At 41.7% G+C, this 23,474-nt stretch overlaps 2 protein-coding genes across 3 annotated transcripts; both read right to left on the bottom strand.

The window, feature by feature from the left end:
* Positions 1 to 67: 67 nt before the first annotated feature.
* pih1d2 (PIH1 domain containing 2) lies at positions 68 to 3,633 on the bottom strand. Its single transcript, XM_084950537.1, has 5 exons — positions 3,186 to 3,633; positions 1,479 to 1,605; positions 1,165 to 1,404; positions 752 to 1,023; positions 68 to 606 (listed from the first exon to the last, which is right to left on the bottom strand). The coding sequence occupies exons 1-5, from the start codon at positions 3,366 to 3,368 to the stop codon at positions 472 to 474; spliced, it is 957 nt and encodes a 318-aa protein (XP_084806663.1). The 5' UTR covers positions 3,369 to 3,633; the 3' UTR covers positions 68 to 471.
* Positions 3,634 to 3,685: 52 nt separating this feature from the next.
* On the bottom strand, positions 3,686 to 12,845 carry tmprss5 (transmembrane serine protease 5). Of its 2 annotated transcripts, XM_084950534.1 has the most exons (13): positions 12,701 to 12,845; positions 11,461 to 11,599; positions 11,038 to 11,118; positions 9,134 to 9,247; positions 7,061 to 7,196; positions 6,728 to 6,841; positions 6,577 to 6,620; positions 6,250 to 6,412; positions 5,931 to 6,115; positions 4,927 to 5,025; positions 4,653 to 4,795; positions 4,417 to 4,569; positions 3,686 to 3,891 (listed from the first exon to the last, which is right to left on the bottom strand). In XM_084950534.1, exons 1-13 carry the CDS (start codon positions 12,701 to 12,703, stop codon positions 3,883 to 3,885), a joined length of 1,383 nt encoding a protein of 460 aa, XP_084806660.1. In that variant the 5' UTR covers positions 12,704 to 12,845; the 3' UTR covers positions 3,686 to 3,882. The 2 variants fall into 2 exon arrangements, with proteins under 2 accessions (XP_084806660.1, XP_084806661.1); XM_084950535.1 differs by lacking the exon at positions 11,038 to 11,118.
* Between the last annotated feature and the right edge of the window lie 10,629 nt (positions 12,846 to 23,474).

Raw genomic sequence — 23,474 nt, forward strand, 5'->3', positions numbered from 1 at the left:
GTCGTCAATTATTCCCCCCTGCATCCGGTAATGACACCAGCTCGTAGCCATTAAACACCTCCACTCACGCGCCCACACATTAATAAACAAAATCCACAGATTGTCATTAAAGTCAATTAATTTTTTTGTTTTTTTTGGGGGGGGGTAGAATTAAATTTGCTGCTGAGCCTCAGCCCACACAGCACAAAGGGACACTGTTACATATTTGTTTCACAAACATGTTGCTCTTGGAAATGGATCAATTTACACGCAAGCTGTTTATTGTTAGTTAACTTGTTAACTTGAATTCTGAGGCAGAATACGAGTCCCTCCACAGCACAATGCGCTCTCAGTGCTTTTTTCCCTTTTTTTTTTTTAAATTTGTACATTGCACAACAGGAGTTTTGTTGTTTTTGTTTGAGGCATTTTCAATGCCAGTGTTTAGCTAGCTTAACAAACACTGCGCATTTGTTTCTTAATTAAGGAAAATGATCACAAGACATTCACTTTCAATGTAAGTCTTCGTTTCTTCTTATTAAAGATGGCAGACGCGGTGTCTTCGTTTACAGTTTTTGGGAAGTCCACAAGCAAATAGTAAAGATCCTCCACCTCCAGTAAGACGTCATCCTGCAGAGAAAAATACATCCAGTGTGCTACTAAGGCTCGCTACAGGTCGATTATGTATTTCTTATGACATCCAGCTACAAACTGACACACACTAGATTCTAAAGTGCTTCGTTATAACTGTTCAAGGGAGTGTGTAACCACTAACCTTGGACATGCTCAGCTGGCACTCTGACATGGAACAAACCATTGGCAGCTCCACCGTCAGTTCCACGCTGTCAGGAACTCCTGCTGCATCGGTCTTCACCTCGAGTCGATACTCTGGCTTCTGAGGCTCTACAGAAGTGGCTGAGATGACCTGGATCAAATCCTTCTTTATTTTCTCTGCAGGCCTACAGATAATTTGAGGAGCAGAGTCCTCTTGGTTTTCTGATCGTAGGGAGGAGATGTGCTGCAGGAGGGCAGCTGGTGTCTGACCGGCTGTAAAAAAAAAAAAAAAAAAAGGACTATGGATTATCAGGAAAATTGTTTTAGGAGGTGAAAGGAGAGTGGGTAAAGAGCATGGGTTCAACATAAAGTGCTTATCAAAGCTTGTCAGGGTTGACAGACTTATTGCATTACCTGTGTTGGGTTGTTTGGGGGCACTGGACAACTTCTGAAATCCAAGCCGGCGGTGCAACTCATCTGGGCTACTATTTGGGCTACTGTTGACAACTCTGTACTGCTGTGATAACGTCATCCCAAGCTGCTTCTGGGCAAAGCTCAGGGCCAGCATATAGACCTGGTTAATCTCTGCTTTGTTCTCCCTTCTTTCCTGCAGCAACACAGGATTTAATGCCACATCCAGCACAGTATACCAGCCTGTAAAGGAAAAAGTATGACTTTCTTGCTTGTGTCATGTAATACAAATGGTAGGTCTGCAGCTTGACACACACCTTGATCTTCATTTGTGCCTGTTTCCAGTTTTCCAGTGTACACTGGTAGGGGCCTGCTGGGATCCTGAGGCGCAGGCACACGTTTCCAGCCGCATATGTTGATGTACAGCAGGCCTTTCTTTGGTTTCTGTCACAGAAACACAGTGCTGTCAAAAGGATCTGTCAAAACAAACTCAATTTCAAAGTTCTAAGTGGATAAAAGTCTAGCATCTTTGCAGAGTGAAGAAAAAGCCTGTGTATTTTAGGATATATAAAGCAAGAACAGCTTACAGCTCCTCAGCAGAAATATTTTAGGTTATTACTTTACTCTTGGTTGGATAAAAACAAGAAATTTGATGACAAAGCTTTCACAGCTTGTAATGGACTATACTAATTAATAGGACTAGAAGTTATAATCCCTATCAGTATAACACAGACCTGAGTGGGTTGGAGAAGCCTTCTAGATGGGGTGTTTGCTGCTGACCATATGGGTATGTATCTGTCAGTGCGACACATCATCAGCTTTGTACCCCAGCTTCATAGTGCATTTCCGTAATTTCTCACAAGATGCCCTCAGCCAAAGCAGACCCACCACAGGGTGATCAGACCTGGGTGTATTTCACATGGCACCCACCAGTAATTTGGCAGGCCACACGGTCTCCTTCTGCTTCAGCCAGCCCCTGTGACTACTTTCTTTTGACAAGAGTGGCAAGCTTTTTGATTAACTTGTACTAGGCTTCCCTACCTGATGCCTACTTCCTTCGTCAGTCTTACTGTGGAGCTGGCTGCAAAGCCCCTACAGGCCACTTACACTGAACGGACTTCCACTTTCCAGCCTTGGTCCTCTTCCTCAGCTTGCTCACGCTTTCTTCTTGTCATATGCCTTATTGATTGCATCCTCCCAAGGGACAATCAGTTCTACAGTGAAGACAGACTGGCAGCAACTGGACCAGAGAACCAGACCTGGGTGCAGGTTGATTTCAAGTGTAAAGGTATTTCAGAAATTTGGGGTTGACATGCTATTTCTCACCTTCCCAGATGAAGGTTGTTTGTTGCAGAAAGGTGGCTTTAACTTCTAATGAGCTGCAGTTCGTCTATACTCTCCTGACTAATAGCTACCGACAAGTTAGTTGGTTATGTCACCAAGTATATCCTCCATGTGTTAGACTGCTTTTGCAGCCCACCAGGATGTGTTTGAGGGTTGCAAACAAGTAACAGACTGCTGGAGTGAGCAGTACATCATATGTGGGCTGTTTTGTTTTCATATTCCATAGCTCACTACATTTGATTGTTCTTTGTTTTATGCCTTCCCGCATCATTCACCGGCCTTGTTGAGGTTAGGGGACTACTGTTGCACATCTAGTTGATTCCTGGCAGTCCCCCTCCTCCACCATCAGATGCCTGCATTACTTGGGTGAGCCTTTTGCGGAGTAGGTGCTGTTCGAAATCCAAATTCTCATGTAATGTAATTTCTTGTACCAATGACAGGACCTGAGACACTGAATCTTTTTTTTTTTTTTGATGATGGGTACTGAGTTGTATCCTACCTACCTACATTTTCTGATATGACAGTTAACTTTCCCTAATTTATGTTTGAATTTAGAGTATTCATTTATGATTGGAGGAATAAAGGTGGGCTTCCTTTCTAGCTGAACCAAAGAATGTGATGAGTAACACCTGTATGGACTGGGGCCTACACAGGAAGGAGCCTTGACGAATGAAACTCACCAGTATTTCAGTGCAGAGGCAGGTGTCCAGCTCGGGCGGCGCTCTGAATTCAGCTCCTTCCTTCATCTGTTTCTCTATAAGCGTACGGTAGGCTGCAGGGTCATTTTCAGAGAGATCATCCAGCATGGACCACAGTTTGCCCATCTGCTGCAAAACATCCTCTGTACTGCCAGTGGAGCACATGTTAAGGTAACTGTCGTACTTTTATTACCTAGCTAACTCTAGCTAGTTAGCAGAAAAAGTTTGTGCGTCAGAAAACCAGCCGGTCAGCAGTGTTATAGAGGAGCATGTGTTATAGAAACACCTTAAATAGCCGACAAATATGGAGCAGTATCACACAATTATTAATAAAAAAAACCCTCAACTAATTACGTTCTGTAGCTCATTAGTTGTAATCGCTAACACTAGCTAGGCCAATGTTGTCAGTTGCCATAGAAACATAACACTGTTGCCACCAGGCGGTGAGATGCGGAACTGCGGCTCAGAAACCACACATGACAATAAGAAGCATAATTTATTTTCAATACATGAAAAACATAACGTAAAAATGCATGTTGATGTTTTCAGTCTGTCTTTATGTGTACATTATATAACTGACATGTAAAATAAAAAGTATCATGTATAACTGTAGTTTTCTAACGTTTCCAACAGTTTCATCAGAAGCTTCCTTCTTTTTGTTGTATTTCATGAGCCCTCCTCAGTAATTCTGCAAAAATAAGGAAAGAATTAATATTAGAAATCACTGTTCTGTTTTACAGTTTCCATCTCAATCCGGCTGAAAATACAAAAAGAAAGAAATTCAAATAGCGGCATGGATGAATCTAATTAGCGCTTTCTGCAGTGTAGTGATGTAAGAATTTATTGTAATATTTTAGATAAGTAAAAGTATTATCCCTGTAAAAAAAAAAAAAAAAAAAAGTATTCCATGATATGTAAATATCCTCCGTTCAAAGAGCTGTTACTAGCAGGGTACTTCTACAAAAACAAATGACCTATTTCACAGGCTTGCTTTGATGCATTTCTTTCTACATAATGTTTTAAAACTGGCAAAAGTGGAGCTAACTTTAAAAAAATATATATATAATGAAATTATAATTAAGCCGATCATGTGTTTTGCATGTATTTTTTAACTATCGAGATCAATAAAGAAGTATGGAATGATACTAAACCTCTGTGCTGTCCTGTAAATAGTTAGTTATTGTCCACTGTAGAATTTAAAAATGCTGTTTACCTCTATCATCTCGTAGATCCAGCCCAAGAATTTGGCCACTTTGGTGTAAACTCCAGGATGATTGGGCTCAGCACAGCCTGTTCCCCAGCTGACGACTCCCACCAGCCTCCATACATTGTCATCCTGGCAAACCAGAGGGCCCCCACTGTCCCCCTGGAGAGGTAGACCCAAACACTGTTCACTGCATCTACTCATAAAAGAGAAGCTAAATCTAGTGGTCAAAACAAGCCTCTGACCTGACATGCGTCCACTTTTCCCTCTGTGTAGCCGGCACATAGCATCCGTGCTGTGATCTCTCCATTGTACATGCAGGAGCTGTTACATTTCTTTGTGCTTATTATTGGGACTGGCGCCTCTTTCAGGGTGTCGGGTGAATGAACTACGGGTGAAAGTTTCAATTTAGGACTGCTCCACTAACACACTTGGCTCACTCTGTCACCATCTGAGTATGGATTAGATTTGTAGTAGAGATGCATTGTTTAAGAGCAGAGCAGTGTAGTAACATCTTACCCCCGTCGGGTTGTGTGTATCCCCATCCAGAAATCCAGCATTGTGTTCCTCCTAGAAGGTCATAGTCGTACTGAGGCAGGCAGATGGGCCTGATTGTGTCTAGTCAAAAGGAGGAATTTTGCCTCTTAATACATTTAAATAGTTACAAGAGACATTAAGTTGTACTGCGAATATGGTTGGATTCATAAGTCATGTTAAGGAGTGTTATAAAACCACCCTTCACTGAGAAGGGTGGTTTTTACCACGTTTAGACTTCAGTGTTTATCACAAGAAAGCTGTTTTCTCTTTAGTCTCTACGCTCATATCAAATCACAGCTGAAAAACAAGGAAGCTTTTATGATAGAGAAGCCAACTGTGGTCCTGTATACAACATAAAGAAAGTTGTCTCCCACTGAGATCAGAGCAAACAAAAAGGTAGCAGCCATACAAACTCACAGAATAACTTAAATATAACCGAATCTACATAAAATGCATCGTGTACAAAAATAGCCCTGCGTCTCTCTCATTGGATTCTATATGATGGCCTGGTTTTTTGTTTTTTTGGGGTTTTTTTTTACACTGTACAGTATTTTGCTTATTTATGTATTCTGTCCTTTGGAAGCTACATCTGTAATTCGGTTCATTTTTATTTATGTAAATTCAAAACAATAGTCATTTCAAGGCTCCTTATGTTGTAAGGTAAAGAAGAAATAAAATGACAAAGACAGACCTAAAGATCCCTCAGCAGCCAGGAAGGAGAATAAATTTCAATGTCTCAAAACATCTGGAGGCGGTGCTTTAATTGTTGCTGAGACCGTAAGCTTATGTGTGAACAGCTGATTCTGTGAGATGTTAAAGATATTGGGAGCCTTTTCATTTGAAGTGTATATCACTAGCAATACCACTTATATTGTTTATGATAAATTGTTATTAGCATGTAAAAAGGTAAACTGAAGCCAAAGTACTTTTTTTTGTGTGTGTGTGTGTGTGGGTTTTTTTTTTAAGAGTGCTGCGATAAGACTGACCTGAGAAATTGAACGGGGTCCGCAGCTTCATCAGTGCTATATCGCTGTCGTGGGTCCTGTGGTTGTAGTTCTTGTTGTAGATGATCTTCTCCACCGCGTATCCTGCATGCTGAGCTGTTTTAGCAGAGCTGCGAGTCACAATGCCAGCATAGACCACCCAGCTGGATATCTGAGGTAGCCTGTAGCTGACATTTGGGAAAAGAAAAGAGAGAGTAGATCCTGATACTGCTACACCGGTACAGCTGTTAATGACTGATTTTTATCCTTCATCGTGGCTCCAACCTCTGACCTTTAGTACTTGTCAGGTCAGCAGTCTTACTTGTGTACACAGTGGGCAGCTGTGACTACCCATTGACTGGTGATGATGGAGCCTCCGCAGGTGTGACGGTTGCTGTAGTAAAGGCTGACCTGCCAGGGCCACCTGCCCAGCGTGGCCTCCACGCCCCCGATTATCCTGGGTAGCTTTGCTCGTGTGCCACACTCTAGAGATCCATTCATCAAAATGAAACGGAATTGGGTTGGTCAGAAAGAGCAGCAGCAGACGCCATCATTCATCCTGCTCCCATATAAAGCTTTTGTACAAAAACACTACTGGCCTTTGTGCGAGGCGCAAACTCAAATTAAAAGTTAAGTTTAATTTGCTCACCAAAACACTGCAAAGCGATAACCTTCCCTGTGATACAACTCCTCCTAAATGAAAATAAGTTGGGTAACTAATGATGCATAATTAATGTATTAGCGGACGCAATTTTCCCTGCACCATTATGAGTGTGATGTCCTCTGACAGATTGCCTTACCTGAACTGCCACATATTTTCTAGGCTGCTCTTTTGTTCTGAGGTAATTTGTATGAAGCCGTCAGTGTAGTTTGGCCCGATATCAGTAAGGTTCACTCCTTTATGCTTGGTCAGTCTGGTAAGGGAACATTTGAAAAATGGGTGGGAGTGAGTATTGCAATAATTTAGTCTCATGAGGTGTGAAGCAAGATTGTAAATGAGGTATTAATAGATCATAAATAAGGCGAGCCTTCAACCTAAAATTAAACCAAGTTAGAGAATGGGCTCTCAGCTTTTTTAAATGGTGCTATAAAGAAGCAGCGTGTGATCCTCGCAGACTGCGGAAAAGCATCACCTCAGATAACCCAGCTGTCTGCAGACCAGTGTTCCCAGCGAAGAGTTCCACCTCTCATAGCACACTGGAAGCCAGGTGGGCAGCTTCCCCAGCTGGATCTCCAGGAGGGAGTTCTCGGGACTGATTCTGTAAAACACTGAACCTGATTGATTGAAAATCCCTCCAGAGACAAGCTCTCAGTCAACGTTTATGATCAAGCCTCTTCTACAGGGAGTGCAGAATTATTAGGCAAATGAGTACTTTGTCCACATCATCCTCTTCATGCATGTTGTCTTACTCCAAGCTGTATAGGCTCGAAAGCCTACTACCAGTTAAGCATATTAGGTGATGTGCATCTCTGTAATGAGAAGGGGTGTGGTCTAATGACATCAACACCCTATATCAGGTGTGCATAATTATTAGGCAATGTCCTTTCCTTTGGCAAAATGGGTCAAAAGAAGGACTTGACAGGCTCAGAAAAGTCAAAAATAGTGAGATATCTTGCAGAGGGATGCAGCAGTCTCAAAATTGCAAAGCTTCTGAAGCGTGATCATCGAACAATCAAGCGTTTCATTCAAAATAGTCAACAGGGTCGCAAGAAGCGTGTGGAAAAACCAAGGCGCAAAATAACTGCCCATGAACTGAGAAAAGTCAAGCGTGCAGCTGCCAAGATGCCACTTGCCACCAGTTTGGCCATATTTCAGAGCTGCAACATCACTGGAGTGCCCAAAAGCACAAGGTGTGCAATACTCAGAGACATGGCCAAGGTAAGAAAGGCTGAAAGACGACCACCACTGAACAAGACACACAAGCTGAAACGTCAAGACTGGGCCAAGAAATATCTCAAGACTGATTTTCCTAAGGTTTTATGGACTGATGAAATGAGAGTGAGTCTTGATGGGCCAGATGGATGGGCCCGTGGCTGGATTGGTAAAGGGCAGAGAGCTCCAGTCCGACTCAGACGCCAGCAAGGTGGAGGTGGAGTACTGGTTTGGGCTGGTATCATCAAAGATGAGCTTGTGGGGCCTTTTCGGGTTGAGGATGGAGTCAAGCTCAACTCCCAGTCCTACTGCCAGTTTCTGGAAGACACCTTCTTCAAGCAGTGGTACAGGAAGAAGTCTGCATCCTTCAAGAAAAACATGATTTTCATGCAGGACAATGCTCCATCACACGCGTCCAAGTACTCCACAGCGTGGCTGGCAAGAAAGGGTATAAAAGAAGAAAAACTAATGACATGGCCTCCTTGTTCACCTGATCTGAACCCCATTGAGAACCTGTGGTCCATCATCAAATGTGATTTACAAGGAGGGAAAACAGTACACCTCTCTGAACAGTGTCTGGGAGGCTGTGGTTGCTGCTGCACGCAATGTTGATGGTGAACAGATCAAAACACTGACAGAATCCATGGATGGCAGGCTTTTGAGTGTCCTTGCAAAGAAAGGTGGCTATATTGGTCGCTGATTTGTTTTTGTTTTGTTTTTGAATGTCAGAAATGTATATTTGTGAATGTGGAGATGTTATATTGGTTTCACTGGTAAAACTAAATAATTGAAATGGGTATATATTTGTTTTTTGTTAAGTTGCCTAATAATTATGCACAGTAATAGTCACCTGCACACACAGATATCCCCCTAAAATAGCTAAAACTAAAAACAAACTAAAAACTACTTCCAAAAACATTCAGCTTTGATATTAATGAGTTTTTTGGGTTCATTGAGAACATTGTTGTTGTTCAATAATAAAATTATTCCTCAAAAATACAACTTGCCTAATAATTCTGCACTCCCTGTATGAGTGGGAATTGATTAGGGAAAACACAAGTATCTATGCTAATGTAGTCAGTAGAAACAGATCATTATGTGTGATGTTTTCATGTCGGTCAATGGGCATCTCTCAGGAGTGAAGAGAAGACAACAAGTAGCAGCTGCTGAATTTTAATTTTTGTTACTATTCAATTAAGAAACACTTCAGAGGTGACCCATGACCTGGTATAATGAAGTACATACAATAAGCTAAGCAGCCACACATTAACGTGCTGCATTATAATTCATAAAACAGTGAAAGAAACGCTACCACGAGGGAGTACACACAGACCTTTCCGCGAGTCAGATACGGAAATATCCTCCGTCACATTGCAGAAGGATGTCTCCTTTGTGTCCCCGAGCCCCACTGGACTTTGGGAGGACGATGGCCTCAGCAAAAGTTTGACTAAAAGTGGATTAAAAGAGATAATCTTTTAATCAGGCTGCAAAATGGGCAGCAAAACATTGTTGATTTTTCCTAATATTACCAGATTATCTGAATGAGAACCCAAAACAGACCAGCGTCTGGGACAGCAATAAAATGTCATTAAATATTGTTCATTTCTATCTGCAAATCCAGCTAATTAGAAAACAGCTAATTAAAAAAAATTATTCATTTTTCAAAATGCGTTTTCTCTATCTTAACTTGAATGTTGTCGCGTGTTTCCATCAAATTTGAGAGACTTCAATGCAGTGAATAAAAAAATCTAAATTGGGGCAGCTGAGCCCAACATTGCCCTGATTTTTAGCTGGTGATTATAGTAAGGCTCCAAAAACACAAACCATTTAATGAATAATCAACTTTTCATGTTGTCCATTAAAATTGTTTGACAGTCCATTAAAAAAAGTATCAGTTTACTTACACCAGAAGTCTGAATCAGGGAAATATCATTTTAATGCAATGATTTGCCAAACAATAAAAATGTGTGTTTAACTACTAGCTATACAAAGACATGTGAAAAGTTTATATTTTCTTAAAATATATTCTCACTTGATTTTAAAAGTTCTGATGAGAGCAACAAAACCCTGGAAAGGTTGTGTAAGACTAGATGAGAAAAAAAAAACTTGAGAGGAAGATCTCACAGCTGATTAGTTTAATGAGTAACATGATTGGGGATAAAAGAGCATTCCAGAGAGGCTGACTCTTTCAGAAGAAGAGAGACGGGTTCACAACTCTGTGGGCAAATGGTTCAACAACTTCAGTGTAATGATTCTCAGTCTAAAACTGCAAAGGACTTAAGGAATGAGGTATCTGCTGCACATAATATTCAGAGAATCTAAATAAATGTATGGAAAAGGGTTAAACAAAAACAATCTTGAGTTGCTTGAACTGCATTAAAAGCTGGTTAAAATAAAAATCAGTGAAAGGGCTCAGTAACACTCGGGTATCCGCAAGTGCAAGCTAAAAGATGAAGAAATGCCTCACGGTTCTCTGGGCCCGAGCTCATTCGAGATGGACTGAGGCAAATTCTGTGGAAAACTCTTTTGTAGTCTGACTAATTAAAAATCTGAGATTGTTTCTAAAAAACATTTTCCTCTGAGCTAAAGAGGAGAGGGACCAATGCACATCAATGCACAGCTAAAATGCCAGCATCTGTAATGGTATGGGGATCCATTAGTGGACATGACGTGCGTAAAAGGCACCGTTATTGCTGCATGCAGAGAAGAGGTTTTAGAGTAGCATATGCTGTCATGCAGCATAACAATGCAACAATGTGGTTTTCAGGTCAGATTTATGGGTGTTTCAGCAAGACGATGCCAACCCACATTCTACACATATTATAACCTCATGGTTCTGTGATATGAGTGCAGACTTGTCAGCCAATTAAATCACTTAGAAAAGCATTTAGGTACCAGGACTAAAGCTATTGGTCTCCTTGGTGTTGTTAACACAAAAAAAATGATGCAGCCTGATCCCAAATTTTCTGAAACATGCTGGCATGTACTAATTTAAACTGCAGCATTCCAACTAGTTTTCAAAACTTTGACAAGCAGCTCCTGCTGTATATGTATCAAGAAAATAATTGAACCTTTTAAATGCTAATATGGGATTCAATAAGCTCTGTCTAAATTTACATTGACCTTAAGATTCACAGGCGTTTAAGTATCTCAAACTGGGCCGTTTGCGCATTCATTTCCACTTCCTGTGTCTTACTGAGCTCATTTAGAGATTCTTTCACAGACACAATGACTCACCTAGAAACCAGACACCTACAACTAATCCTCCGAGAAGTCCGACTGCGCACACCGCTGCCAGCAGCCTCACCAGCCTGTGAGCTAAAGCAACAGTTAATACTGGAGTTAATGCTTGTTGAGCTCCAATGGGAGCCGAGAGAAACCGTTAAATGTCAGCCGTTAGATATTGCACACAGATGCACAGCACAGAGACAGTTAGATTTATTCAACACTAAATCTACAGGCTAAGCTTTCACAAGAAAGCGCTGCTGTACATCTTGGCACTGCATTGCAGATGTTGTGCAACAGTACAAAGTCTCATTATTCCATTTAAAGCAACGTGTTAGTGTTGTTTTTTTTTTTTCTTTTTTGCACAAATGGAGCAAGATTGTTATTGAAGTCTGATGTCTGATGCCCATCGGGCGGTGCACTGCTAGAGCTTACCTTGAGTAGTAGACTGAAATCCTTTTAACCAGCCTTGCACTCCTTTGGCCCCTGCAACTCCTGCTGTTTTCTCAGAGTGAAAAGGATGACTGACAGCCACTGGGTTTTCAATCACTGATAATGTGTCTCCATCAAGACTCTGCAAGAACCCCAGTGGACATGTCAGACCTCAACTTCCATTCTATTCTTGTTTCATAAAGTTTTGCTAAGTTTGCTTACTCAGGACAAAAACTGTGTTCTGACCATTCGCTCATCAGCAAGAGTCTGCCTGTCACGCTCTGTCAGGTTTAATTAAGGGACAGGTGTTTTTTTTTTTTTTAACACCGACCGGTCCAGATGTATGGAGTCAGATTTGTACAGGTGCGTGTCACCTTTCTTCCTGGGTGATTAAAGTATAATGAGCTCGTTCAAGTTATTTTTCTATGCATTGAACTACACTTAATAATATGAGGCTGTGTTTTCTGTTTGTATTTTCAGAGATTTTCTTTATTACTTTGATGTCTGAGCGTCTGTGTGTGATTGTGGAAGTAGCATCTGCTTCTAAAAGCAACATATTGAGAGCACTGCAGTAATTATAATAAAGCTCTCCATAAATGTGAGATGCAGACTTGGAATTATACAATTACAGCACGCAGTCAGTCTAAATAAATCCCATACCATCTGCTGTCATGTAACACTGTGGTGTTTGACGCAAGCTAAACATGTGATTTTTGGATATGTAGTTTTTGTAGTCCAGGACTGGGGGCGGTTTCAGAAATATAGATTTAGGTAAGCCTGTGCTGTGCAAAGAAGCGTTGTCTATTTTAAGCATGACTGTGGCACAGTGAATTCTGGTTAAATTAAAACTTTTATCAAGCAACGATCAGCTCCGTTTACCCCGGCAGAAAATGTTTGGATCAAACAGACGTTTTACCACTGATGCCCCTGATTGATACCATGGTGTTAGTGTTGGGCTTATGTTTACCTGCGGCTAAGGTGTCATTTCAGTTAGACTAATCTATGAGTAAACAAGACTGGTTTCAGAAAGTATCTGTGTGAGAAATTTCACTCAGCATTAGGTCAACAGACACATTATTTCGAAAGAGAGGAAGCATTAGAAGGGGACAAACTGCTGTTTGAGTAGTTTGAAGAGAAGGGTCTAGGTGTAAAGAGGAGGTAACAGTTATGTTGTTGTCAGGCATGCATACATTAGACGTACATTAGGAAAGGTGTAGTGAATGTCGAGTTCCCCTTTTCTTACCATGTTTTCCTTGCATACGGTCCTGCAGAAGAGTCAGCAGTGTCCGTGTTCATCTGTAAGCCTGCGCTCGTGGTGCAAAGGTCTGTCCCGCTTGCAGTCGATGCACCATTTGCCATTTAACAGAATGCAACTCTGGATTTTCCCTTCACAAAGAGACAATGAGGTCAGCAGCGGTGGCACAGAATGAAGCTGTTGTTTGTCCGGGGGAGGTGGGGGTCGTGGGGCCTGTGGAAGCAAGCTGAAACGGGTCTTTGTAGGAGGGGAGCATCTCCAGCGAGATGCGAGGTAACACTTTTCACCTGTGCCAAAAGATTGTCTATTTTCACCCGAGACACGTTATTACTTGGCAGTTTGTAGGTTCTGAGAAAAGGTCATTATTGGAGATTGTTGAAAAGTCTCACATCACGTCAATCCGCATGATTTGAAATCCAAAGCTATCATCTCAGCACTCAAGAACAAAATGAAGTCTGTTCTGTCTGCCTGCTGACAGATTAGACTTTCTCTTCTCTCTTCACTTTTTAACTGACACGCCGTCAATTTTTTTCCTTGTTTTTCTGTATTTTAAACATCTTCTTTGTGTTATTAGGTGATTGTAAGTGACCCCAATGACTCGTTTATTCCAAAAATAGACGAAATAATTAACAGCGGAGATGAAGAAGGCGTGAACTGTTTGAAGAGGGTGATAAAATATCTCGAACTCTCTCGGAGAGGAGCTCACAGTCCGCCATTAATTCATTTCCTGAAGAGACATTAAATTCCTATTCCGAGGATACGGTGAATTAGACTTGTGTAGCTAAAAGAGCATTTGATACAGGATTACTTATTTCTGTCATATGGATGGTATGGGATTAGAGTCCAGGTGAAGCGAACGACTGCCAGGAAGAAAATTCCTCCTCGTCTGACTGTCAAGGCCAAATCCAAAAGATGACCCACATCTACTCGGCTCATCTAACAGGTGTCATAAGGAATTATTTGGAAATCAAACACAGAGAAATGAGCACAGCGGCAGCACCGTAAATTGCATGTAATGGAACCGCGTCTGAAATTCATATTGGTAGGGCTGTGAGGTTAATAATATTTGATGATATTAGCATTGAGCTGAATTGTTCTATTGCAGACTCAAACAAGAGCGAGGAGAGCGTAGCTGCTGTTTGGTCATTTTCACAGGGATTTCATGTCTCCCTCTTCTGGTGAAATTTGTTTTCTCAGACAGCTGAGTAAACAGTGATTTATATAGCTGCCATTCACTTGTGAGAAACTGTTTGCGAAGATGAATGAAGCCATTTTCAGTCAGGGATATGCACCTGCATTTGTTTATGTGTTTTATTTTCTTGCATGCATCCTCCTTTTTGTTTTTTTGCTTCTTCTGGTGCTACAATATGCAGTCTATGAATTAGCTACAGTACGAAAATAGCTTCTGCTTTCATATTTTGCAGAAATTCTCCACGTGTTTTATGGTTTTCTTTATACTCTCTTCTAACCTAATATAACAATATAACATATCATTTAATGGAAGTTTTCCATTGTTCTGTTTTTCCATGTTTGAAAGTAATAGACACATAGAGTTTATTTAATCCCAAAGTGGGGAAATTCACTTGTTACAGTAGCTCAAGGGATGGGAAGAAAAGTGAATTAGAGCGATATTGGAAAAATAAAAATAGAAAGAAAAAAATAGATAAGTAAATAAGAAAGATGAGTGTACAAAAAAGCCAGAATACTATGCTGTGTGCAGATGGTTACTATATACACCCAGGTAATTATTGTTATTAGTATTATTTGTATATGTACATAAGGTGCAGTGGGAGTGATAATGATACACATGTATTTTAGCTAGTATTTATCCTGTGTGGATATTTTTACAGTCTGGCTGCTGTCGGGATGAAGGACCTGCGATAGCGCTCTGTCCTGCACCATGACTGTGACAGTCTGCTGCTGAAGGAGCTGCTCAGGGCCTCCGCAGTCTCATGCAGGGGCTGAGAAGTGTTGCCCATAATGGACTTCAGCTTGGCTAACATCCTCCTCTCACCCACCTACTCTAAGTTATAATAATAATAATAATTTAAAGAACAAGGAAAATGGTCTGGAAATACCTGTACCACTGCTTTCTTGTTTCTTTACTTGTGTGGATCCTGTTAAGAGCACAAAGAGCAAACTGTCAGATTCCAGTTGAGGTATTGTTGTAGCTCTGTGTTCTGTTTTTGCTGGTTGTGTCTAACGTATCAGTAGTTGTTAAGAAGGATAAAGCGTGGCCGTTAACTTTGATAATGGCGAAGTCGATAAGAACATTTGTGAAGCGAACATGCGATCTGATCTGATGCTTGACAGAAATGTTTCAAACCAACCTCCTAATATGCTGAGGGATCATTTTCTTTATCCAGAATCCATTGTTCTGCCACCAGACGCATGCTTTGCCATCAGGGTATATTAAGTGGATTTTTAGTTTTTTTTAGTTTTTTTTTTAAGGACTTTATTCCATTTTTTAAATTCTTTTCTTTTAACTGTGAGGTTTTGCTGTTACAGTTGCTTCTGTTATCTCAAATCTCAAAAGATTCTTCTTCTTCTGGCTGCTCCTGTTTTCTGCCTTATCCCTTTCATCCTCTTTGTCACACCAACCTGTCCTTCTTCACTTCATCCATGAATCCCATCTTCCTTTTGCATCCATATTCAACATCCTTTACCCAGTATATCCACTATCCCTCCTCTGTTCCTGTCCAAACCATCTCAGCCTTTCCTCTAACCTTGTGTTTTTTAAACTGCTCCACCTCAGCTGTCCCTCTGATACACTCATTTCTAACCCTGCCCATTCTGGTCACTCTCATCAAAAACCCTCTGATCTTCAGCTCTGCCACCTGTCGTCTTGTTAGCACCATTGTCTCCAAACCATACATCTTAGCAGGTCTCGCTACCATCTTGGAAACCTGCCCTTTCACTCTTCTGTCACAAATCACCCCTGACACTCATCTCCACCCACTCCACCCTGCCAGCACTCTCTTCTTCACCTCTCTTATGCGGTTTCTGTTACTTCGGATGGACCTTCACTCCCTCTGCTCGTTCCATCTTCGCCTTTCCACCTACTCCCTCTCATTCACACACATGTATTCTGCCTTGTTTCTACTTACTTTCGTTCTTATTCTCATCGGTGCATACCTCCACCTCTTCGGGCTCTCTTCCACCTGTTCTCTACCCTCACTATAGGTCGCAGTGTCATCTCCAAATGTCATAGTCCACAGAGGCGTCTGCCTGACCTCATCTGTCAACCTGTCCATCACCACTACAAACAAGAAGGGACTCAGAGACGCTCGCTAATGTAATCCCACCACCACCTTGGACCCATCTGTCACTCCAACTGGATTGTCCCAATGTCCCGCACCAACTTCAAATACTGATTTCCACAGTAGTACCACACTTCCTCGCTTGACACCTCATCATATGTTTTTTCTTGATCCACAAAGACAAAGTGCAATTCCAAGTTTATCCATTTTTGTTAAACTTTTGTAACAGTTAATCAAGACATGATAATAAATGGGACACACACCTCTGATAAACAGATCTTTTATTGTAAAAATATAATCTCAATCACCAAAAGTTAAAGCTTCAAAGTGATATGAAGCTGAATCGACTTTCCTTTTTAAAACTATTTAAAAAATAATGATAATAACAATAATAGTAAACACCATAATGGTTGGATTAATGTCTCAGTTGTCATATAAACAGCTCGACCACCACAAAACTAGATCGATAACGGATCACGACGACCTGGGTAGAACCTGGCTCATGCATCTCTCCATCAGGAATTTAAATTTATTAAGACCCCTCACCCCCACCAATGCACCCACAACAATAACAGTAGTCCCAGTGTTCCACATTCATTCATTTATTCATGTATCACAGTGTGAGGCTCCACTGTGAGGACTCTGGCTGCTGCCCAGTTTGGAGCTGCATCTATCTCTCTGCTCTGCTCTGAAGGGGTGGGGGTTGTCTTTCTGCTCGGTGCACTGAGATTTGATCAGCCCCACTCTTATCTCAGCCATTAGTATGTGTGCCTCTGTCCAATGTCCAGACCTTGAACATCAGATGCGGTCCCTCGGTCCCCACTCGGAAATCCCACAGTAGGTTCTAACTGAGCAGAAGAGAGGGATTGCTTTTTTTGTTTTGTTTTTTTTCTTTCAAGGTTTGGGCAGCTTTTGTCTCAACTGCTTTTTACCCCCCCCCCCCCCCCCCCCCAAAATGCAGCTGTGTGTGTGCGTGTGTGTGTGTGTGTGTGTGCATTAAACACACCTCCACAGATCTGTCAGGCACTTCTTGATTAATACCACCTGCCACATTTCCAGTGTGTACATTTGTGTTTTGTTCTTAAAGTAAGACTTATTTAAAGGAGCAGAGATAAATGAGAAAATTTATATCACTCTATCTGTCAGATAAATGGGAGGCTAAAAATAGGAGACAGGGAGATTGGCTCCACATAAAGACTGGAAACGATGGCGAGAAATTGTACACCTGGCTTTCTTTCTAAAATCTTCCTCCATGCATTACAAAAATAGCATGTTTTAGCTTTAAAACTTTTGGAAGCAGTATATAAAGCTTTTATAGATGCTGTAATAATCTGGGGAGAAGGTGACAAATTGGTCCAAGTCTCCTTCAACTGGATTAGGATCTGGTGACTGAGAATAGCATAGCAGATCATTCACATCGTTTCATGCTCACAACACCATTCAGTTGCTCCTCTTATTCTTTGACAGGGAACATTGTCGTCCTGGAAGAAACCACTTCCATCAGGATAGAAATTTTCATAATAGGATAAAGGTGATCACGCAGAGCAGTGTTGTACTGATTTGGGGTCAGGTTTTTTCCCGGGTATCTTAAACATAATTAAGAATCTTGCGATGAGGATGAAATAAAGAACAGAACATGAATGCTGAATCATTGATTGTGTAGAATACATGGATCTTTACAAAATTATTCATCTACAGTATGCAGAAATGTGTAGCATCGAGGCAGAATGATAAAAGGCAAAGAGGAGAAAATTGGGCTATCTGGTAAAATATGCACATTAATTCAGATTTCTCCAATTTTGTAAAAAAAAAAAAAAAAAAGGAGACAGGTTTTCTTATAAGCCTGGAGCTTCATGCAGTTATTCAGCCAGCATTTGAGATGATGGAGCAGTCTTTTTCCACTTGAACAGCAAAGTAGGGTGGAGGAAGCCTCAGCAAAACATGGCAGTCGCAGGGGTAGGATCAGTAAGTGTGCCACATGCATCTGAGAGGGCCTAAAAAACACGGGCCAAAAATCCTCCTCCTGCAGACAGGTCCAAAGCATCGGGCTCTGCGGGGGCATCGGATGAATATATTCAGAAATTACTGAACTGAACCTTAACTTTGCTAAAGCATGCCTGTTGGCTCCGTGCGTCTGCAGTGTCACAGCACAATCACATGTTGCCACTGTAAGCCGCACAGGTAATGAGGCAGCACGAGGTGAGGGCAGGGTTTTGAATCCCCAGTGGCCACACACACACTTACTCTTACTGTCAGCTTTTCGCTCCCTCTGTGCTTCGATAATTGTACTGCTCTACTGGCTGCCAGTGAGCTCTGCCTTCTGTGGAGCAGTAAATCCTCTGAGCTCTGAGCCCTTCCCGCAGCCAAAGCTGGATGTGAACTGTAGTAACACACTGCCCTCTTGTGATAGAGTTGAAGACCTCCATTTAGGATCCACTAAGGATAAGCTTGCAGTTAAATCAACGTAAAAGCTGGATTAATTCTTGTGTAAAGTAATATCCGTATGCAAAGTGATAATAAATGCAGGAAGATTACTTTCTCAGTCCGATTCCTTGGCCTTTCCTGTATATTAAATGTATAGGAAGTCACAGCAGGAATGCCACACGCTCCTTTATAAAGCTCCGGTGTCTGTGGCTTTTATAGTTAAATTTCAGATTTGAGGTTTTGTTGTGCAACATATTGTAATTACAGGACAATGCATTTATGACAGGTCTAAGCGTGAGTATGGCCTCATCGTGCTCTCTAAATGGTATGCAGCGTGCAGTCTGTATTGAAAGTGGCAGGATGAATAAATAGCTGTCATGTATGTGTTTGTATCTTGTCTTGTAGAGGCTAATGATATTGAGAGTGGGTAAAAGCAGAGATGCTCCTCACCAGATGGCGGGTAATGCGGTTTGCTTTAGCTGCCCACCACGCTCACTCTAATTAAACAGAGGAGATTACATTAACACTACTCCCACTCAATCTGCTCCTCCACTGAGCGTGGCCTCGGACTGACGACGGAGGTGGAGGGGTTAGGGAGGTGATTGTCATTTTTTTTTTTTTTTTTTTTTTTTTTCCGAGGCAAACTTGTGCATTTGCTTTTGAAGCTAAATTATTTTCCAGGAAATTAAAGTTAGATAAGGTTAGAAAGACCAGATTCACAGAGGAAAAAAATAAAAACATCCACCTGTTACCCATGAGCAAGGCAGTCAGACCACCCCATCTGCTCTTCTGAAATGAAAAACAAAACTAATAACCACTGAATGAATCATAAAGCATATTATAAACATAATACATACATATTTAATAATTTGAATAAAATCATTTTGTCGCTAAATATTTAAATCCAGTCAGTACCTGAATTAATAAAAGAAGAAAAGAAGAAGTACTAATAAAATTACACATGGTCGTCAGTTTGATTTACTAATTGAGGTTATTTGATCGCCCATTGGTGGCTGAACTTTCTGATAATGCACCTGGCTGGCTCTCAACCTTTCAATTTCTTATCAAAAACATGTATTCCAGTATTTTAATAATACCACTTTAATGTGCATTTTCACACTGAGTCGTTCATAAGTAACTGGACATCCACCTGAAAGTCTAAAAGTTTCTCGTGCTGTTGTTGCAGCATTAATTCATGAACAACAGAGTTTGCATGTGGCACAGAGCTGACTGATGCAGAGCTGTCTGTCAGTTAGGAAATCAAGTAATTTACCTGAGGTATATCAAAGGTAGCTGGTTTTCCAGCAGCTGGTTTCAGTCAATAAAGCAGGAGTAAGCAGGAAAACTAGGAATTGATAAATGAGCTGGTAGATGGAGGATAACCAGTCTTGAGGATGTTTAAAGAAAAAAAAAAAGAAGGAGCCAACACCATCAGAAAAAAACTCTCATCCCAGCAACGAAACACCCAGCACAAGCTAAACAGCTTATTATATGCCGTGCAGTGAGGAATCCTCGGACTTATACATAGGACAAACTAAACAGTTACTCCACAAAAGCGTGGGACAGCATAGATGATTGTGCAACAGTCAGCTGTACACCTGGACCTAAAGGACAAAAGACATCTTTGGAAGATGGCAATTCAAATTTGGACCAAGAGGACCGATGATTTGACAGACTAAAGAAGAAGGCCATCAATGTCCATTGCGAATAACCATTATTTAACAGAGGTGATGGCTTATGACAGCGGTCTCCAACCTTTTTTGCGCAATGGACCGGTTTATGCCCGACAATATTTACATGGACCGGCCTTTAAGGTGTTGCGGATAAATACAACAAAATAAAACTAATACCGGTACCGAAAAAAAGAAGATTTATTCATAACACACGTGAAAAGACCAAGGAAAACCGAGTAAACGATAAAAACGATAACAAAATAACGCTGAAAACCGATTAAAAACCCTGAAAACTATACATTTCACACCTGAGCCTCAACTCTCGCGGCCCGGTACCAAACGACTCACGGACCGGTACCGGTCCGAGGCCCGGGGGTTGGGGACCGCTGGCTTATAATGCCTAAAGTACACTGTTGAGTTCCCTTTCCAGGCGCTTCAACCTCCACTAACACCTTGCCTCAGGTGACCTCAATAGGTCACATGGTGGATGTGGAAAAGTCACAGTAGTTTCAGCGCTGTTTATTCCTCTTGTGCATTTCTGTTTTTTGAATGTATCAGTCAGAGAATCACAATCATCATCTCAATATAAGAAATAATACCATCAATGTAAGGACTTACAAATGTCAGCAAATACCTGGAGGGAGACTGATGAAATGAGTCGAATGGATGTGAGGGAATGTTGAAAGAAGTGGAAAAACTATAGGGACAAATAGTCCTAGCCCTGGAAAAAACACTTACCACAACAAAAAATGAGGATCCAGGAGGGAGGGAAAGTATTTTTCTATTATCTGGCACCGCTTGTGAAACATCAGGACATGACAGCACGGTAATTAAGACGTAATGGATCACACTCGAGCATAAATGTGGACAACAATGTGAGCCCTTTATGTAGGTTACATCGTAGACCCTACAAAGGCTCCCTGCAGAAGTGTAAATCAGGTATCAGCCCAATAGTTTTTTTTTCCCCACACCTTAGCTCATATGACGACTCACACGTGGACCGTCACTTGGGGTTAAATACCTTGGCCTCTCCATAATTTGTAGAACGCAAAAAACCTTTGGGATGAGATGTGAAACATTTTTACAAACCTAAAGATGTTTTGTTATCTTCTTTAGTTCATTTTCAATGATTAACAGATCACTTAAAGACCCTAACCTCAGAGCATTCACAACAAGATGCAAACCATTGGTACGCCTGAAAAAGAGAAGAACTAGATGGAGTTGGCAAAAACACACAAAGAAACCAGCACAGACCTGGAAAATCATCAACCCCTGTCAGAATGATGGAAAGTGAAAAGTTTGGAGGGAAAAAATGGCAACAGCTCATAACAAAAAAAAATGTCATCTATCAAACGCTGCATGTTTGCTATTGCTTGGGCATGTATGGGTAGTAGTGGAACTGCCACACTGGCATTTATTGATGTGTTCACTGCTGATGCAAGCAAAAGATAAAAGGTCTTTACAGGATAGTCCTGAGTACTCGGGCACAGTCAAAGGTACCACAACTCATTAAACAACATTTCAGCAATCAAAAAAGTCTTCAAGGTCAAGAGGTCAACCCAAGTCAGTGACTTGATCTCAGTCCGATTTAGCTGTATTCTCCTGTATTTCGCTAAAGGCAGAAAGATCCAACAGTTAGCACGAGATGAAAATAGAAACCCTGGAAGAGCATCACCAGAGAAGACAGTTTATTAATATAAGATTTATTTATCTTAGTGATTAGATTAAAAATCTGGGGGGGGGGGGTGTTTAAAGAGAGACTTGACCAAAAGGATAGCAGACAATGTAATTTTTTTTTTTTTTTTTTTTTTTTGTGTCCCGTTTGGATCTTTAGCCATCAGAATTGTTGTCTTAAGGCCAAGAAAGATGCCAAGCGGATTTATTTTACCAAGTGGATCATCATGGCCTTGCCATATTGGTCCATTTGATTGACCTTTATTATAATTATGTATTTATTTTATTTTCGGTTGATACAAACGGGACAGACGTGACTGGGGGATAGGACAGGGAGAAAGAATGAAAGAAAGAGAGGGAGAGAAAGAAAACCAAAGGGGAGAAGAGACGGTGAGAAGGGGGGGAAGAAAGGAAAAAACAAACAAACAAACAAAACGCCTGGATCACCTGTATGGAGAAAAAAAACAGAAGAGAAAGCAAACAACAAAGAGCAACATAATAAAAACAGCACCATCACAATAAACTAGCTAGCAGTAGATAACAGTAGATACTAAATAATAAACGATATTGTGCAGCACGCAAGATAGACAGCGCACAATGTGCTTTGAGGCAGCAGCCAAGAAAGGTGTAGTCCGCGTCTGTGAACACCCGTGTGTACACCTGTGTGCATACCTGTGTGGATCAGCATGCTTGTATTCCAAAGGTTTCTCCATGTAACGATCTGCTAGGGAGTGTGGGGAGCCATAGCCCCGTCCACCAGGGTATGAAGCAGGTACGGAGGAGATCCAGGCCCCAGATATCCAGAGGCCCCAGAGTACAAGGACCCGAGGAGGACCACCAAAGGGGGGGGAACCGTGCCACCCTCCTGGGAAGAGCTGAGTAGAGCCCCAAACGAGAGGTCACCCCGCAGCTACGGAGCAGAGGCCAGAGGGGGTTGCAGTGGCGTGCCCGCGGGCTCCGCCGGCAGCCAGCTGTGCCAGAGAGGACCGAGCTTCAGGCCCAGAGGCCAGAGGCCTGAGGGCATCCCACCCCCCGGAAGGAGCCCAGCCGGGCCACAGGCGCCCGGCCCCGCCAATCGGCCACCAGGAGTGAGCCGGTACATGCATGAGCGCCCAGCCCCAGATGACAAGGACCACCAACACACCAACGTCTAAGGGCATCAGCCACCGGCAGGGAGTGTGGTGAGGGGAGATAGGCCTCCGTACTTTAGAGGGCCTGAGATGTACCCAGAGAGGTTGAGTCTAAGACCCAACCTGACATATAGACACAGACAAACAGGCACACGCGGACACAGACAATGTAATTTAATAGGCAGAGACGCAAATGCAACTATCACACTACATAAAACACAATATCCAGATCTCATGCCATAAAAGATAAAGGTCGAAATGGTTACAGTCTGAAAGTTGTTTCTAGTTGACAGGTTGCCAGTCCATGAAAGGGCTACCACAAAGAGAGACACAATAATTCACTCACCCTCACTACCGATTTGGAATCATCATTATCCTAACATGCATGTCTTTGGCCTGAGGAAACAGGCACAGGAAGAATATGCAAAGTTCTCTGGAAAAGGCCTCTGGCTAACCACTGCACTACCGTTCAATTTGCTATCCCACACAGTTCTTTTTACAGAGGACTGTCTGCAGTCCTGTGAAAAACTTGCTTGCAGAACCACCTTTAGCAGCAATAACTTGAAGGAATCGTTTTCTGTATGACTTTATCATTTTCTCA

Source organism: Perissodus microlepis, chromosome 14, assembly GCF_051167445.1.
Source record: "Perissodus microlepis isolate ML-2025 ecotype Zambia chromosome 14, ASM5116744v1, whole genome shotgun sequence".
NCBI lineage: Eukaryota > Metazoa > Chordata > Actinopteri > Cichliformes > Cichlidae > Perissodus > Perissodus microlepis.